Source organism: Dama dama, chromosome 31, assembly GCF_033118175.1.
Source record: "Dama dama isolate Ldn47 chromosome 31, ASM3311817v1, whole genome shotgun sequence".
Taxonomy (NCBI): Eukaryota; Metazoa; Chordata; class Mammalia; order Artiodactyla; family Cervidae; genus Dama; species Dama dama.
This window is the reverse complement of record NC_083711.1, coordinates 16,869,786-16,889,097: the sequence shown is the minus strand read 5'-3', so window position 1 is coordinate 16,889,097 and position 19,312 is coordinate 16,869,786. Positions and strand designations below refer to the sequence as shown.

General features: G+C 41.5%; 1 protein-coding gene across 4 annotated transcripts in view; it reads right to left on the bottom strand.

Annotated features, from left to right (window-relative positions):
- Nucleotides 1-12,278, bottom strand: part of MRPL39 (mitochondrial ribosomal protein L39) — a 32,783-nt gene extending 20,505 nt beyond the window's left edge. For all 4 annotated transcript variants that reach the window (XR_009691545.1, XM_061134349.1, XM_061134350.1 and 1 more), the window contains exons 1-8: nucleotides 12,146-12,278; nucleotides 11,173-11,379; nucleotides 9,266-9,405; nucleotides 7,457-7,556; nucleotides 6,022-6,089; nucleotides 3,189-3,301; nucleotides 1,816-1,881; nucleotides 808-961 (exon numbers count right to left, since the gene is read on the bottom strand). Coding sequence is in view for 3 of the 4 variants with exons in the window: in XM_061134349.1 (XP_060990332.1) it covers nucleotides 808-961; nucleotides 1,816-1,881; nucleotides 3,189-3,301; nucleotides 6,022-6,089; nucleotides 7,457-7,556; nucleotides 9,266-9,405; nucleotides 11,173-11,379; nucleotides 12,146-12,209 (912 nt within the window). In the remaining variant the exon portion in view is untranslated. The remainder of the gene's footprint in view (nucleotides 1-807; nucleotides 962-1,815; nucleotides 1,882-3,188; nucleotides 3,302-6,021; nucleotides 6,090-7,456; nucleotides 7,557-9,265; nucleotides 9,406-11,172; nucleotides 11,380-12,145) is intronic.
- Nucleotides 12,279-19,312: the final 7,034 nt, after the last annotated feature.

The window sequence follows — 19,312 nt, the reverse complement described above, 5'->3', positions numbered from 1 at the left end:
TGATTTGATTTGTATATTAAAAGGATCACTTTAGCTACTCATTAGAGAATGTGCTTTGGAGGCAAGAATGAAAAGCCAGGAAGGAGAATGGGGAGAAAGAGGGACGGGATGTAGGGAGCAGTAGTAGATGAGCTGCTGGCAGAAGATGCATTCACGATATGTTTTAGAGTAAAGTCAACTTCCTGACGGATGGGATGGGGCCTGACTATGAAGGAACCAGAGAATCAAGGGTGACCTCAAACAGCCAGGTAAGCTGACAGTTCATTTACTGAAATGTAGAGAGCTAGGAAAGGAAGGCATGCGGGGAAAAAAATCAAACACATAAAGGACACGTATGGTAAAAATTACAAAATGCTGATGAAAAAAGATTTAAAGAAATGAAAAGATATACTGTGTACCCGAAGACCCTGACGCTGGGAAAGACTGAGGGCAGGAGGAGAAGAGAGTGACAGAGATCCTCAAAATCAGAGAGAAGAACAGGCCAAATATAAGGCCACAGGGCACTCCAGAAGGTCCCACCAATACGTGACCCCCTGCTCCCCACTGCACCCTCTTCTAAATGAATTTGAAACATTAAAAATACTATCTCAATTTGACTTAATTTTTTCAACTAATATTTCTTTTGCAAATTATCTGTTTACATCCTGGCTAAAATTATTTTTAATCATAAACTCAAGTTGACGAAATATTAGTGTTACACAATTTAATGAAAATTAAAATATATATCCTTCCAATTGGTATAAAAATCAAGACTGGAATCACACCCACACCCAAACTGAATAACCTGAAACTTTCGGCTTTACTTACTCTCAAGTGCACAGGTAGAGAGAGACCCTGGAATCTTCGTACAAGACTCGACTGGGTGGCTTGCAGATTGTGAACCGCTGACACTTCATACTGGAAACAAATACTTGTTCTTGGAATAAGAGGGCCCTCGCTCACATCAATGAAGTCACCAAATCTGATTTGATTTTAAAAATAAACAAATTAGGTCATAAAATCACATCACTTAACAATAGTTTGGAAAAAAAGTTTATTCATTCTATTTGCTGCTACATCAAGAATAATGCTTATCGATCAATACGGTCTGGAGTAGACCCTGACACAGTGATCTCAAGTAAAGAGACTAAAATTTTGAAAATTAAAATTGGTGAAACTTTTTCTTCCTACAATTTTGAAGATTTTTAAGATCACTGAACATATGCCATCAAATGGATCCAACGTCTAAATCTGATAACCTGGGAACAACTAATACAACAGAATTTAGAGTTTTAGTATGCAGGCCAGATTGTGCCCTAAGAGCAGCTTCCTAGAGGAAAAAAGTTGAGTCTGAGTCAAGAAAATATTAAGTTGAAAAACCAGATACAGACTAAGAAGTCCTTTTTGCTAATGCCCTGTCTTACCTCTCTCACCTCTGCATCGGGAAGCAGGCTGTGAGATGTAACAAGTAGTAACTAGTAGTAACCCTATTTCTATATACATATGTGAATACAGACTTATACGAATTAGGAGCAATTCATAACAAAGAACATTTCGCCCATTTTCAAAATTAACTCTAAAAATTACATTTTTAACAATGCTTTCCAACTCATAAAATACAAATATAAAATGAGAAACAGAAGCTGCAACCCTCCCTGAAGAGATTACAGCTTCCAATCACCACCGTATCAAAAAATGAACAAAGCAACAGAAAATAGAAAGAACAACAATAAAGGCAGAAACTCATCTTACTCAGTGATATACTAGTCAGGTAACAATAAAACTAAACCTTCCATTTAATTCGCATAGAGGTCAATTTTTTTCATTTTTACTTACCTGTGTAGCTTGACTATTCTCTCAGGGTTCTGAGATGCCTTCTCTTCTATGAAATCTACTTTGTACCTAAAAAGCAGCAAAAAAAGAAAAAAAGTTTTAATTCTAAATACAAGAAGGTGTTTAAAGCCACTTCCCTTTCTCTTCCTCTTCAGCCAAAGTGCTCGAAAGGCAGGGTTAGACTAGGAGCCTCCCCCTCCCACCTCCCTTTCACATCTCACCTCTTCTGGTCTGGCCACAGCCTCACAACTCCACCGTAATGTTCTCACGGGACCCACAGGTACCTCCTTGGTGCCAACCTAGGTCCTCATTCCCACTGCTCACCTCCTTCTCAAGGGGTTCTCTTCCACCAGCTTCTGTGGCCTCCCTACTGCTTGTTACTTAACCCTCTGCTCACCCTCCTCTTTCCCTGCCCCGCAAGTTCCGTCCCTTGGCGCTCTTCACTCGCAGCGTCCTCTCGGCTGGCTCCTTGATGCGCACAGCTTTAGTTATCACTTCTGTGCTTCTATCTCCTACACCTCTGCTTCTCAACCACATACTTCTTCTGAGCCCTGAACTGTACATGCAAAACATTCTGGACTTCACCAGGGTGTTCGACAAGCATCTTACACTCCCAAATACTCAAACGGAACAAACACGCATGGCCTCTTTTCTCACCAAACTCATTCCTGAACCCCCAGCTTAGTAAATGACGCCATCAACCACCGACGTGTCCAAGTGAAAAAATTCTGAGATTTCCCTTTCTAATGGATTCTAGTTAGATTAACATTAAAATTTAGTTTATATTCTCACAATTAGTAGAAGATAAATTGGAGGTTTTCTGAGTAAGAAAGGAAATTGAGAAGCCAGGCACAATTAAAAATGCTGACAAAGAAAATCCATCAAATGACTAATTCCCACAGGGAAGACGAAGGTCTGGCCATGTGAACGTTTTCCCTTCAGCTGTTAGCTGCTTCTGAGCAGCTGGCATTCACTGTCTTACCCTTTTCATTTGAAAAGCGGAAAGATGGGAAGGAAAGGTTGCCAAATGCAATACAGTTTAAATAAATTTAAATTTAAAATCAAAATAATACAGTTTCTTAACACAGGCTACCCCCTTCACAATGAAAGAAAATAAGGGGAACACACCACAGGGGTAACATAAAGAGAAGAACAGGACAAAAAAAAAAAAAAAGACAGCAAAACAAAGAAAGAAAAGAATCAAAAGCTGGCGAGGGGGTCACTTCTTCTCAGGGAAATAGTGAGCTGAACAAAAGTAAAAGCTAAAAAGTAAAAGGCTACGTACATCAAATATCTAAGTTCTTGAGAGCTGAATTTTCTTCATTATATACAACTTTAAGAGGTTTAATTTTGTTTTAAAGGAAGCCAACACTTACTTATTGTGCTGAAATATTTCTAATGCCACTTTTGCTTCAACTTCCAGGGTTTCAAATGGAAGATCTTTATAAATTAAAGCACGAGCATCTTTTGTGAAAGAACGCAGGTTCTCCTTAAAAATGAAAGTATTAATCTTTTGTAACAATTTACTTAAAAACATTTCTGTAGAAGGCAGATAAAACTGTATGCTTAATATTATAAATCCAACTACAACAAAAAGCAAAAGCCAACTGGCTAGGAAAGGAAGCAGTAATTTGCAACAACTGAATACTTGAACCATGAGATGTATGATTAGCAATTTCTCCCAACTCTACGAACTATAAAACTTGTAATCAACTTGTAACTAAATATTAGCCTATACTAGAAATAATTATTAAGTATAATCCTATAAAGAAATTTTAATGAACATTTCATTTATATAGCCTTGTAAATGTTTATTAAAATAATGGTGCAAGAAGTAGAGATGCTAATAAGTACATAGTAAGATGCAAAAATTTGTTTACACTATGAGTAAAACTAAGTTCTTAAAATAAATCCATGAGGAAAAACTTATTGTTTATGTGATTCAGAAAGTTTCAATAGGAAATGTCATCACTGCCCAGGTCCAAAATATAGCATAAAATTCAATGCTAGAAACTTGTTTAATGAAAACATCTATTTAATACAATTAAAATGATTAATACACATTAACAATGTTTATGAGATTTTTAATAAAAACTATAATTTCCACACCATGAATCATTACTAATACAGAAAAGATCAAGCACTATTACGCAAATAATTTTTGTAATAAAATTCTTTCCATAAACCTATTAGACTGTTTTGAATGAAATGACTCTCCTCATTCTTAAAGAGATAATTTCCTGCAAATACACATTCATGGTTTAACATAGCTGTTACTTGAATGTAACTCACTCCCACTTTCTCAAAGCCTTCCACCAAACCCCACAGTGCCTCTGATGAACTAGTACATTTCTTTTGTAAAGTTTTATTTTGGAAAAAAAAGGAAAAAAGCAGCAGCAAGTTTCATAGACAATAAGAGTTAAATTTTGACTGCCTTAGTTTTTACTTAACTTCAGTAAAGGAAGAATCTTGACAGACTTAAAAAAGAAATAAAGAAATACACTGACATGAGTCCACAGATGAAGAAGACACCGCTCTTACCCCTCCCCGATCCTCTCCCCGTCGCTCCCAACACCTTTCTTCCCTCTCTCTCTTTCTTCCCTCCTATTTCCCTCCTCTCTCTCTTCTGATATTAAGCAATAAGGGCAAGATTATTTAACAAATAACTTTCAAAGCCAACATTTGGAGTCAGCAACTCTGAAATTCTTGCTTTTAGAAACCATTTCACTAAATGTAAGATGCACCACTGAGAAAAGACATTACCAGTGATAATCATAAGATGCTATCTACTGTTAAGTCACACTTGCTCCAGAGAATTACAGAGTGAAAAAAGTCAATCTCCCAATATGACATACTTCATATGACTTCATTTACACAACATTCTTGAATTGATAAGATTATACAAATAGAGAACAGATAAGCATTTGCCACGGTTTCAGGATGGGGAGGATGGAGACTAAAGAGAAATTCTGGCAGTGACAGAAATGTTCTGCATCTTGGCTGTATCAGTGTCAAATATCCTGGCTGTGATCACGTGGGACTATGGGGAAAAAGGGAGTAAATGGGACACGGAACCTCCCTGTATCACTACCTACGACTCCACTGTGCTGTGCTTAATCGCTCAGTCGTGTCGGACTCCTTGTGACCCCATGGACTGTCGCCCACCAGGCTCCTCTGTCCATGGGGATTCTCCAGGCAAGAATACTGAAGTGGGTTGCCAGGCCCTGCTCCAGGGGATCTTCCTCACCCAGGATCGAATCTAGGTCTCCCACATTGCAGGCAGATTCTTTATTGTCTGAGCAACCAGGGAAGCCCAAGAATACTGGAGTGGGTAGTCTATCCCTTCTCCAGGGAAACTTGTCCACCAAGAAACTGAACCCAGGCCTCCTGCATTGCTTTGCATTTACCAGCTGAGCTACCAGGCAACTCCACAGGTATCTATAATTTTCTTCAACTAAAAAAGTTTAAATTATAGAAACAAACAAAAGACATATTTGTTTCAGAGATATTAAAATGTGAAAAAAATGGACATAGTGAAGTTGATAAAATGGTACACTACACTGCCTCCCCTTTCCTGACTTCCAAACTTCCAACGTAGGACATACGGTTTTGCTTAATTAGGCATCTGCCCGTCCTCCCCGATCGTAACTAAGTCACTAGGTTTAACTTTCAAAAGCTGTCAGCAACCCCTACCTACACAGCATCTGACGTAGACCCACTTCTGTTAGCCAGGCTCCTACTGCTACCCGAGTCCCAGAGCAGCAAGGAGCGCCCTCATTTAGGAGGCGGATCATTCCAGAACAGGCTAGTTTGTTGCTATGTAGTCTGCTTTTTGGGTTAGCTTTCTCAAAGTCTGATGTTTTTTAATTCACAGCCCCTCCCCAACCACCACCACCACTCTCAATGTAATCCTTGTTTACTGGAAGATCTCAGCATGCAATAGGCTTTAACCGGTTTAGAGCACTGATTTTCAACGTGTGTTCTGGGGATCCAAGATAGCTAAGCCTCTGTATTTTATATTCTGGGCACCACGCTGTGGTGAATACCCTCAACCATATACCACTGTCTTAAATACACTAAAAAAAAAAGACTGAATGACTGATTCTTTTAAATATTCTAAACACGGAGTATTTACAATACTAACACAGGAATCATTCTAACAAAGAAAGGCACAGACTCTAAAATTAATACTCTGAAGAGCAGGCTTACTTTTGTTGGCATCCACTCATCAAGTCTCTTATCCAAAACGACATCATAGCAGAAGGCTCCAGCGATCACTGTAAATCCAGCCAAAATAAAAAAGCCAAGTTAAATCTGTTAGGATATGAAGTTACTAATTTAACACAAATGAATATTTAGTCCCTAACATGAAGAGCGAACACTCTCTCCCAACACTACAAATTATAAAACTGCTACCATTACTCCAGCTGCCTGTCAGACCTCTACCGACTCTGACATCAAATTACCTCACCTTTTTGTTAACCCAACATCACCAGTATTTTTTAACCATTCACGTTTTCTTCAAGAATATTATGACCACAGAGATTTCTCTGATGATCAAGACAGTTAGTAGATATAAAAATTCCTAAAGAACAAAATATTTAACAAGTAGTAAATAACTAAATGGACATGAAATGTTTTTTAGTATCTTCTAATAAAGATTAGTTTTTTGTTGTTTTTTCTTAGAATCATTGATTGCCAAATCAAATATTTTTTGGCGTATAAACTTCTACCTTTAAAAAAAAATACAAATGTGATCCTACTACATATACTGTTGTAAAATGCTAGTTTTAGAAAGAATATGAACTCTTCCACCTCCCAAAAATGGTGTTCCTCTCCAGTCGTAGGGTCATTTCTAGTGAAATGGTACCACCTAAAACACAGTTTTCTATAGAAGTCTATTTATACTCACATCTCCTCCTCCTCCACACATTGTTTGGAAATACTTTAAATGATAATAAATAAATACTGACAGTATATTTACATGAAATGCATATTCAAGAGAAACAATCTCCTCTAGTTCTATTATGTTAATAATTGACTTCTAATAATTAAATGGAATATGACAGAAATAAGAGGAATTCTGTTAACTATAATGAATGGAATGTATGTATGACAGTAACTTACATTAGATAAAATGAAAGTGTGAGTTGCTCAACCATGTCCGACTCTGTGACCCTATGCAATGTGACCAACCAGACTCCTCTGTCCGTGGAATTCTCCAGGCAAGAATACTTGAGTGGGTTGCCATTTCCTTCTCCAGAGGAACTTTTCAACCCAGGGGTCGAACCTGGGTCTCCTGCGTTGCAGGAGGATTATCATCTGAGCCACCAGGGAATCCCAGATTAAATTAGAAGAGAGCTCTATACAACAGGCTTCCCTGGTGGCTCAGAGGTAAAAGCCTTTGCCTGCAATGCAGGAGACCTGGGTTTGATCCCTGGGTCAGGAAGATCCCCTGGAGAAGGAAATGGCAACCCACTCTAGTACTCTTGCCTGGAAAATTCCGTGGGCAATCCATGGGGCTGCAAAGAGTCAGACACGACTAAGCGTCACTTTCTATATGACATCAAACATAGGTACCAAAATATTCATATACGGAAAGTAGACCTGTGTGTATGTTTATTTGCTTATATGTATACATCACCTGGAACTTCTGGGGCTCTGACCAAACGGACCACATATTCATCTTTGAATGCCCTCTCTATCACACAGCCCATTATCATGGCACAAGAACGCCAATAAGCCTAGAAATATAAAATATACACAAACATAATAAATACTAAGATTTACTAATATTTCTTCAAAATAACAGTCACAGAGTCATAAAAAGAAACAGGAGTGCTGCACCGCCCACCCCCCCGCCCCCGCCCATCTGACGCTCTGTACGGGCATCACTCTAACTGGGCACGTGACCTTCCTAAGCGCTTCACATCTGGGGACAAGAGTGGGCTCACTCGGTCGTGTGCGACAGACTCCAGAATGTGCTCTACAAAATCACACAGATACACTAAAAACAAACGCAAATTCAGGCCTTGAAGGCCAGCAAAATGCACTTTCTCATCTATCTGAGTTTACTATTTCTAATGTCTGAAGAATTCAGAATCAACGCCTAGGTTCAAATCCAGGCTCAGCCACTTCCTCAACTGGTAACCTTGGTCAAGCGATTGCCATCTCTCTTTGCCTCGGTTTATTTATCTGTAAAATGGGGATAACAGTACCTTTTATGGGATTTTTTTTTAATGAGGATTAAATAAGTTAATACCTGTCAATCACCTAAAACAGTGTCCGATATACAATAAATGTTTGATGTTAGCTACTTTAACTATCATGTTTATCATTTCCTTCTTTAAATATTTCATTTCAACAAATACTTATTAAACACCTACTGTATGTAAGTCAAGGACAAGATCCAACAAGGGTCATGATCCCTGTCTTCACAGAGCCAAGAATCCAACGCATTCAACAGCTCATATTACAAAGGAAAATCAAAATACTGTGTCAAGAGACACTAAGCAAGTGTTTTGAGACCCAGAAGAGGGATTCACCCGACAAGAAGACATGAGAAGTTTCCACAGAGCAGATTAAATTTTAACTTAACTATAAAAGATTAACAGGATTTTAACAGGGAGGAAAGAGAATACTCAAAGCTAGGAGGACAACATAGCAGAAACCATTATTGATCAAGTCCTCCAGTGTGGCTGGAGCAGGAAGTGGAAAGATGCTGTGGAAACTAAAGTTCAAAGAGCAGATGAGGGTCAGAGAAGTGTCCACGCAAGGCCAGGAAAGTTACCTGAAAGGTTATCAGGTAGACAAGTGCTTTAGGGATCAGTCACATCATCCAACAAAACTTTTGCAAGACTATTAAGAAAGACTTTCAGATAAAAAAGGGAGGGAGGTAGAGAAGTTAAAAAATTACTGAAATAATATAGAAGAGATGGTCAAAGGCAAGAAAGAAATTACTGCAATATACAGGGTGATTGATAAAAGTAAGCTGAACAAAGATATGAATGTAAAAGACACATCATATAGTTTTCTCAAACCAAAACACAGACACGAATGCCACTGAGGATTTTTGAACTATGAAAATGCCTTATCTTCTAGTTAAAACCCTGATTAATACAGTACAACATTTGACTCTGGCCATATTTGTATAACTCCATAGGGGCTTCCCCAGTGGTTCAGCAGTAAAGAATCTGCCAGCAAGGCAAGAGATTTGGGTTTGATCCCTGGGTCAAGAAGATTCCCTGGAGAAGGGCATGGCAACCCATTCCACTATACTCTTGACAGGAGAATCCCGTGGACAGAGGAGCCTGGCGGGCTACGGTCCACCGGGTGGCAGAGAGTCGGACATGATACAGCACAGCACAAGCATACTCCAAAGTAAACAGGTTTTAATAAAACGGGGAAGAAAAACCGGGGGGAGGAGGACAAAAGAATGCAGAGGCAGAAATACCTTATTGACTTCTCCTGGATCATCATCTTTGAAAGTAAGAAATTTAATTTCACAGGACTTGGTCAAAGGTTTATACATGTCCCAAGGCTGTCCGTCCACAAGAGCCAGAATTGACTTCCTGCAGTACCACTCACTTAAATCTAGGAATTTAGAACAGATTGAAGATTTAACTCTAACAAAACCCAAGTGAAAAGTTACATGTTTAAGTGCTACGTTAAGAAATAAAAAAAGAGCAGGCAAGATTGGGCAAGCTGTCTTTTATGAGGGGGAAAAAATATTTGTAGCTAATAAGAATTAATGTCCAACACATTCAGTGTATTGTTAATTATTAACAAAATTACCCAAACAAAAATCATTAAGGCCAAGTCTAATCTGAAATTAATCTGTTAATTAAGTAATAAAATAATCTGCCATGAGCTACACTTAAATATTCAGAGACAAGCATCATGGATATATCTGAATATATGTACACACAACTTAGAAGGGAAAATATAAAAATATACATCCACAGTAAGTCTGTTCTAGATGGATTTGGGGCCTTCCTTCCAAATCATCTCTTACGTCCCTAACATGGACTCTAAAGTTAAATACAACAGTTACCAGTTTTTAGTAATCAGTATGAATTCACACATAAGCACATCTGGTCTGTTATTTGACTCCAGAATGCAACTGCATCCCTGATTCGATGTTTTTTGAGTACGAAGATATTCACAGAAGTGGTCCAAACCACAGGGTCTAAATAAGTTCCCTAAGGCAGGGATCATGCCTATTTTTGCTCACTCAATTTATCTAGAGCCTAGCACTGGGCCTGAAATAACAGGTAGTCAATAGAGGGGAAAAAAAAAATTAAAAAAACAAACAAACAAAAAAAACAGGTACTGAACGACTGACAGTATGAGAGAGAAGCAAGTCTGAGGTCAGGGGTTACGCTGGGAGTGTTCCCATCTCTACCTGTGAAATGTGTAAAAAGGGCCTTGTCTTAGCCTCCTCTGTATTCCTAACACCTATCCTAGAGCAGAGGTTTAAGAAATGCTAGCCAAACAAGGAAGCAACTCTAAGTACTAATTCAAGTGCCAAAGTAAAGGAAGATTGAGAGTACTCACTCAGGATGTCACCTTGAACTTTTAACTAACGCTAATTACTCAAATGGAATCATCGCTAAGTTTTCCAAAAGCCTTAACAATGCAGTCATTCGAGTGAGAATGTAGGACTTAAGGATCGACCTTTTTGTTCTTTCTGAATTTAAACATTACCAGTTCTATCAAAGTTACAAAAGAATTCTGATCGAAAATAACATAGAGGCCCTGCTCCCTTCATCTCCAAACCAGATCACACACAAGGCATTATTATCTTAATATATGAACATAAGAAGTATTTTCACTCCAATCACACTCACGCCATGCACTCACACATTCACTACATATAAACAAAGACACAACATACACAAAGGTAAGCAGTGAGCAGATAAAAGAGTTAAGTTAGATACAAAACAGCAGGAAAGGAAAAGGAGGCCAAAAAAATAGCTGATCATCTGAGGTCACGGCAGTCCCTCTGTCTCAAAATCCTCTAACGGGACTCACATGGTGACTGCCCCCATTACACCAAGAGTGTCTCTAAAAACGGCAAGCACAAGAGTAGTTAAGCTTTCAGGTCTGTCTTCTTCTGGAAGCTGTGACAGCACTCTAAACTCAGCCAGATTCAAGGAAGTCCCAGGACAACCTATGCATTACAATACCCACCTTACCCGACCCCTAGTATCCTCAACAGCTCAGTCAACAGCGAACACACAGTAAGATGCTAGATACTAGGGAGTTCAGGGAGCCATTACAACATCTTGTCGCCTCTGCACCAGTTTTTCCCCTTTCTTATTTAAAATCATCAAAACGGGACCCTGAACCGTTACTTACGCATGGCACAGCTATAAGGAGTGGAAACGTTTTTATTCAACACAAAGATAGTGCCAGGGTCAGTTTTCCCAACGTGTTTCACTTCGATCTTCTCAGTTCGGGGAGTGAGTGACAGCTGCCTGTTTTTCTCTTTGTTAAAGAGATCATTCTGCATTTCTATCAGTTCGGTCGGTGACAGCTGAGAAGCAGGTGATGTGGCCACAGACCCTGTGAGGAAGTTACAATAAACGTGAATACTGACAAAAGAGGTGAACATCCTCCCGCCATCGCCCTCCTCTAGTCGGGAAAGAATAGGAGGCAAGGGAATTTTCAACGCTATTCGCCGAAATGAGCTCAGAGGTCCACTTTCTAACATTAATTAAAACGCCAACGGAAGAGATGGCAGCCTGCCTAGATCCGCGCCTTTACTTCCACTTTGCCTTGACCATCAGATCTCCAATTCTCACCAGTTTCTCCGTCGAATTCCAATCTGTGCTTTACAAACAATAAGGGGCAAGAAAAAGGTAACCAGGAAATGGAGTCAAAAAGCAGACCAGCCAAGGCAAAGTTGAGCAAAGTTTGTCGCTTTGAAAAGGTCTTGGGGACAAGAAAGCTCCAAGAGATTGAAGGTCCCACGCCAAATCGCTCCATATCTAGAGGGAGATATGCTGTTTTTTTGTTTTGTTTTTCCGGGAACCCCAAATCAGAGGATTTGGCAAGGCGTGCACGAGTTCAATGGGAAAACAAGGACACTTATGCACCAGAACGTGGTCTCCCTCTCAGGGGGCGCCCCAAGCTTCTCCCGCGGCCCTTCCCCTCATCTCCCCGAGATTTGGACCCCAAGGCCGGGAGGGGCGGCGGCTTTAAACACCCGCCTCCGCCCCCACCCCCCCAGCCCCGCTGGAGTCCCCGCTAGGACCCGCCTGGGGCCCAGTCTGAAGAGAAACCGTCCTCTAAGCCTCCCTCCTCGTCCCCACGGCCGCTGATAACTCACTCCAGGCAGCCCCGCCGCTGGGGGCGGCCCGCCACAACCGCAGTCCCCAGACCACCACCGCCATTGCCTGCTCCGCGACGGTAGGAACCTCCGCGCACAGATCCTTTCCCGTCCTCTTCCCCGGAAACTCCGAGCGCGCCCTCTGGGTTCCGCCCGACAGTTTTGTTCCGGGCCCGGCTCTCGGACGGCATCCGCCGCTAGGGGGCGCGCTCAAGCCTCGCTGAGAGTCAGTCGCCGGAGGTCCGGCGTCTGGATCCGGGTTTGTTCCGGGAGCGCGGAGAGTGATTCGAGGGCCCTGGGCTCCGCAGGTGGGACTAACGTCTCGTTTGGAGACGTAGAGCCCGACACGTGCTGCCACCCTCCGTCCGCCGCGGGTTCGAGCCTGGCTGGCTAGCGAAACACTTAGTGCTCACAAAACACGCTTCTGGGGAGAAAAATCGAGGAAAGGTGGCTTCTGTTTACTCTTACTTTCATGCAGCCCGGCCGACCACGCCGATGGCGCCCTCTGCTGTGGTTTAACTCTCGGTTTTGTAAGGCTTAGTTCTTAGGGCGACTTGAGCGAGTCTGCACCCGGTTTCTCTTTGTTCTTTTCAGGCGCTAAGTCGTGTCCTACTCTTTGCGACCCCACGGACTGCAGCACGCCAGGCCTCCCTGTCCTTCACCATCTCAGGGGGTTTGCTTAAACTCAGGCGCATTGAGTCAGCGATGCCATCCAACCATCTTGTCCTCTGTCGTGCCCTTCTCCTCCGACCTTCGATATTTCCCAGCATTAGGGTCTTTTCTAGTGAGTTGCCTCTTTGCATCAAGTGGGCAAAGTATTAGAGCTTCAGCTTCAGCATCAGTCCTTTCAATGAATATTCAGGGTTAATTTCCTTAGGATTGACTTGTTTGATCGCCTTGCAGTCCAAGGGACTCTCCAGAGTCTTCTCCAACACCACAGTTCAAAAGAATCAATTCTTCAGCGCTCAGCCTGCTTTATGGCCCAACTCTCACATCTGTACATGACTACTGGAAGAACCATAGCTTTGACTATACAGACCTTTGTCTGCAAGGCTTTTGCCTATATTTAGCCAACAGTAATATAGACCTCAAAACACCTCCTGTTGACTTGGAGGGAATTTTGTAATCCATAGAGTGCTTTACAAATTATCTAGATTAGTTTATATACTATATAGCTCCTGCTGCTAAGTCACTTCAGTCGTGTCCAACTCTGTGCGACCCCATAGACGGCAGCCCACCAGGCTCCTCTGTCCCTGGGATTCTCCAGGCAAGAACACTGGAGTGGGTTGCCATTTCCTTCTCCCATGCTATATAGAGAGCATGGTAAAAGGAACCCATATTAAAGGGTGGAATTTTTGTCTCCTGTTCACTGGTGAACCCTAAGCGCCCAGAATGCTGCGTGGCCCACAATGGGTGCTCAATGTATATTTGCTGAATGGATGAATGCGCTTGCATTCAGCGTGGTGTCTGATGTCTTTCTCGCACTAGGATGTTGCTGCTATTAAGCCTTCCAGAGGTGAAGTATGGAAATACTGTTATTCAAAGTTGTTCACTGCTACGGCTTTATTTAAATCATGTAAATTAACAACCCGCTCCATAGTCTTGCCTGGAGAATTCCATGGACAGAAGAGCCTGGTGGGCTTCAGTCCATGGAGTTGCAAAGAGCGACTGAGCGACGAGCACGGACTTCACTAAGAAATTCAGGCCACGCCTTTTCCCCATCTGCTCCTTGACTTGCTATTGAAACATAGCACCACCAGATGGCGGCACTGACTAAGGAACAGATGGCTCCGCAAGGCTGCCTCCGGTGGGGGAAATTGCGCGGGGGTCACCAGGTACAAAGTTGTAAGATAAGTAGGTACTGGGGATGTAATGTACATGATGTCTGTAATCAACAGTGCTATCTGGTGTATTTGAAAGTTTCCAAAAGAGGAAGTTCTTAAAGTCCTCATCACAAGGGAAGACTGTTGTGTTTTGGAAACTATGTGAGGTGATGGATGTTAACTAAGCATTATGGTAATCATTTTGCATTACATATATATATATAGTGAATCACTATGCTGTATGCCTTAAACAGTGTTGTACATTAGCTATAAAAACTGGAAGAAAAAAATTACTCCGTTCCTTGACAAATCTGTCTCCTTGGCCCAAATTTTACATTCACAATTGCACAGGGTAATTATCTTCAGTTTTTAAAGAAGTATAAGTGTCCTACCTTGAATTTATACCCTGTCCGAGTTTTATTCATTTAAGATTCTGTTTCAAAGCACGAAATATACATATGTCAATATATATGTGTGATGTGTATGTATGGGGGAGGCGTATCCTTTGCTTCCTCCTTAAATCTTGGCAATCTTTATTTCACTAGTAAAGCTGTCTTTCTAGTGAAACTGTTTCACTAGAGTTGTCCCCATTTAACCCCATCTAGTTGCCTTCAGAAGAGCAGTACTTAAGGCTTCAGAATGTAAATTTAAGCAAGTTTCATCATAAATTGCATTGGAAGCAGTAATTGGAAGTCACAAGTATCATAGATATTAATTTGGTTGGAAGGATGTTGGTGATGATAATGTCCAACAAATACTCAACCTATTGCAAGGCATGTTGAACACACCAATCAATCAGTCACAACTGACTCACACAATAACCATAATAATCTTCACTCTCTAAGAGAGGGGGTGCAGTTTTAGAGAACTTGAGAGACCTACCTGAGATGGATCTTTAGTCAGGAATCCCCCCAAATATGTATTTATCCTAATTGAGAACACAGGATTCAGTTTGAATGGGGGCTCTCATTGTACAAATTTAGGATAGTTTAAATAACAGAAAGAAAAATGGTGGGTTATAATGTTATATGTGTTAGAAATGAACCTGTGGTGATACTCAAAGATAAATGGGAGCAGAGAGTGGAGAAGATGTTTTCTTTACAAAAAAAATGCCAGAGTAGGAATAACAGACTGGGGGAGCTCAGCCATCCCACGAGCAGCAGTGCAGAGATTCGTTCCGGAAGGGATCATCCATGGATGCTAAGAGCAATGGGGAAAGCTTGTCGAGGCTCAAGATACTCACAAATATTGCCCCATAGATTACCCACAAAATATAAAGGGATAAAGGAAACTTTTCAGTGGAGAAACCCAGTGGATACCACCTTAATATAATAGTCAAACCTGTCGCCACACAAATTGAGACAATCTAACATTGTCTGTGCCTCCCAGTTGTGAAATAAACCACATCACCAATGAAGTATTCCTACTGTAAATGCTGACCCTGAATCTAAAGAATTAAGAGGAAGAAAAATCAGATATGTTCAAAAAATGATACATTTTTTTTAAAGCAGCTGGCTTGAACTCTTTGAAAATAACAGTTTCAATACCATGTGTGAAAGATAACTAGAGAACCTACTGTGTGGCTCAAGGAACTCTACTCCATGCTGTGTGGTGACTACATGGGGAGAAAGAGAAGGGACACGTGTATAGGTACAGCTGATGTACTTTGCTGTATGGTAGAAGCTAACAAAACCCTGTAAAGCAACTATACTCCAATAAAAATTAACTTTAAAATGTATATATGCCAGTTTCATGGAAGATGGACCAAAAAAGGTCAAGGACCTGTTTTAAATTAAAGGAGAGGAGAGAGACATGCAACTAATACCTGTTTGATCCTTGCTTGGATCCTGGATCAGAAAGGAAAAAAATGTACAAAGGATATGATTATGAAAGCAATTTGAATATGAACTGTATGCTAAATAATATTTTTGTATCAATGTTATACTTGTGGATATGATCATTGTACTGATAGAGGAGAAAGACCCTTTCCTTGGGATATAATATTGAACAATTTAGGAGGGCAGCATCCTTACGCCGGTTAGTTGCTCTCAAATGTTCCAGCAAACATTGAGGGGGCAAGAGCAATTAAACAAATATGGGAGCAAAATGCAGGCAATTGGTGAGGCTAAGTGAGGTGTTGATGGTCCCGCTCTTTCAACTTTACTCTCAAATGTTTCCAAATAGAATGTTGGGGGAGTGACCACAGTAGTTTTCAACCACAGAAGTTGGTTCTGCTCACACTGCATTTCTGGGGCAGCTGCGGGAGTCTTTCCAACCTTATCCCAGATTTCAAGCTGTAAAAGTGTTACTGAAACTGGGGTCTGATGCTTTCTGCTCAAAAGCCAATAGAGAAGCCAGATGGATGGACAGGAAAGTTTGCTTAATTTCAGATGCCAGCAACTCGGGACTGGAGGGGAGGGGGGAACTTATGTCCAAAGGCCAACTTCCCCCACTAACAATCAAGGGGCAAGAGCCTTTACAGCTGAGGGAGGGGTCTACATGCAGAAACAGCACAGTCAGCTCCAACAGTCATCTTGAAACTGGTCATCGGTGGTCTGACCAAGCATCATTGTGATTGTTTTAAGTACAGTTAATCTTCAGTTCCAGGGTCAGTTAGTTTGCATTTCTTGGAGGCCAGCTCTTGGAATTGCGTCACACTTTATGTCACAGCTACAGTCTCCTCATCATGTCGTTAACTTCACCTGCTGGGGATTTGGGTATCTGTAAGACAACTCACAGGCTATAGCTTAGAATATTATCCAAAACCCTTGTGCTGCTCTGCGCAGTCATGTCTGACTCTTTGTGAACCCATGTACTGCAGCCCTCCAGGCTCCTCTGGCCATGGGATTTTCAGGACAAGAATACTGGAGTGGGTTGCTATTTCCTCCTCCAGGTTGCCATTTCCTCCTCCTTCCTGACCCAGGGATCAAACCCACCTCTCTTCCATCTCCTGCATTGGCAGGCAAGTTCTTTACCACTAGCGCCACCTTGAGAAGGTGACTATGCTTCAGTCAGTTCAGTTCAGTCACTCAGTCATTTCTGAATCTTTGCAACCCCATGCACTGCAGCACGCCAGGCCTCCCTGTCCATCACCAACTCCCGGAGTTTACCCAAACTCATGTCCTTTGAGTCGGTGATGCCGTCCAACCATCTCATCCTCTGTCGTCCCCTTCTCCTCCTGCCCTCAATCTTTCCAAGCATCAAGGTCTTTTCCAATGAGTCAGCTGTTCGCATCAGGTGGTCAAAGTATTGGAACTTCAGCATCTGTCCTTCCAATGAATATTAATGATTGATCTCCGTTAGGATGGACTGGTTGGATCTCTTTGCCGTCCAAGGGACTCTGAAGAGTCTTCTCCAACACCACAGTTCAAAAGCATCAGTTCTTCGGTGCTCAGCTTTCCTTATAATCCAACTTTCACATCCATACATGACCACTGGAAAAACCATAGCCTTGACTAGATGGACCTTTGTTGGCAAAGTAATGTCTCTGCTTTTTAATATGCTGTCTAGGCTGGTCATAACTTTCCTTCCAAGGAGTAAGCATCTTTTAATTTCACGGGGCAGTCACCATCTGCAGTGATTTTGGAGCCCAGAAAAATAAAGTCAGCCACTGTTTCCACTTTTCCCCCATCTATTTGTCATGAAGTGATGGGACCAGATGCCATGATCTTAGTTGAGTTTTAAGCCAGCTTTTTCACTCTTCTCTTTCATCAAGAGGCTCTTTAGTTCTTCTTTGCTTTCTGCCATAAGGGTGGTGTCATCTGCATATCTGAGGTTATTGATATTTCTCCCGGCAAACTTGATGCCAGCTTGTGCTTTATCCAGCACAGGGTTTCTCATGATGTGCTCTGCATAGAAGTTAAATAAGCAGAGAGACAATATACAGCCTTGACATATTCCTTTCCCAATTTGGAACCAGTCCGTTGTTCCATGTCTAGTCCTAACTGTTGCTTCTTGACCTGCATACAGATTTCTCAGGAGGCAGGTCAGGTGGTCGGTGTTCTGATGTCTTTAAGAATTTTACACAGTTTGTTGTGAGCCACACAGTCAAAGGCTTTGGCGTAGTCAATAAAGCAGAAATAGATGTTTTTCTGGAACTTTCTTGTTTTTTCGATGATTCAATGGATGTTGGCAATTTGATCTCCCATTCCTCTGCCTTTTCTAAAAACTGCTTGACTATCTAGAAGTTCACAGTTCATGCATTGTTGAAGCCTGGCTTGGAGAATTTTGAGCATTACTCTGCTAGCGTGTGAGATAAGTGCAGTTGTTCAGAAGTTTGACCATTCTTTGGCATTGCCTTTCTTTGGAATTGGAATGAAAACTGACCTTTTCCAGTCCTGTGGCCACGGCTGAGTTTTCCAAATTTGCTGGCATATTGAGTGCAGCACTTTCACAGCATCATTTTTTATGATTTGAAAGAGCTCAACTGGAATTCCATCACCTCCATTAGCTTTGTTCATAGGAATGCTTCCTAAGACCCACTTGACTTCACATTCCAGGATGTCTGGCTCTAGGTGAGTGATCACGCCATTGTGATTATCTGGGTCATGAAGATCTTTTTTTGTACAGTTCTCCTGTGTATTCTTGCCACCTCTTCTTAATATCTTCTGCTTCTGTTAGGTCCCTACCATTTCTGTCCTTTATTGAGCCTATCTTTGCATGAAATGTTCCCTTGATATCTCTAATTTTCTTGAAGAGATCTCTAGTCTTTCCCATTCTATTGTTTTCCTCTATCTCTTTGCATTGATCGCTGAGGAAGGCTTTCTTATCTCTCCTTGATATTCTTTGGAACTCTGCATTCATATGGCAATATCTTTCTTTTCCTCCTTTGCCTTTCGCTTTTCTTCTTCTCGTAGCTGTGTGACTATGCTTAATGACTATGTAATTATTATTTGGTCTCCTTTGACTGTTTTCCTTTGTCTCTGCCTTTTCTCATTTCTCTGACTAAATTTATTCTTGGGCTAAAGTTTTTCCACAGATAAAAGGTAGGCAGAGGACATGGTGGGGAGTGGGGGCAATGACCATAGGTCAAGCTCCCTTTCAGAAGCAGTCCCTGCTTCGGACTTGCGCTTCTGTGGCAGAGAGGAAAGAAAGCAAGGACTTTTCAGGACTCCATAGAGCATCTACTCAGACCCACCTGGTTCTCAGCCTCCCAGTCCCCAAACCCAGCAAGTCCCACAGCCAAGTCCAGTGGTGTCTGGCAAGAGGCATCTGCCTTCTCTCTGGAGTCAGAGGATGAGGTCATAGATGTCTCCTTCCAGAAGCAGAACAGTGAAATCTGGAATCCAGTAGCCCAGTTACTTTCCCCCATCAAGAGATGAGCTCAAATGCAGATCCATCTCCC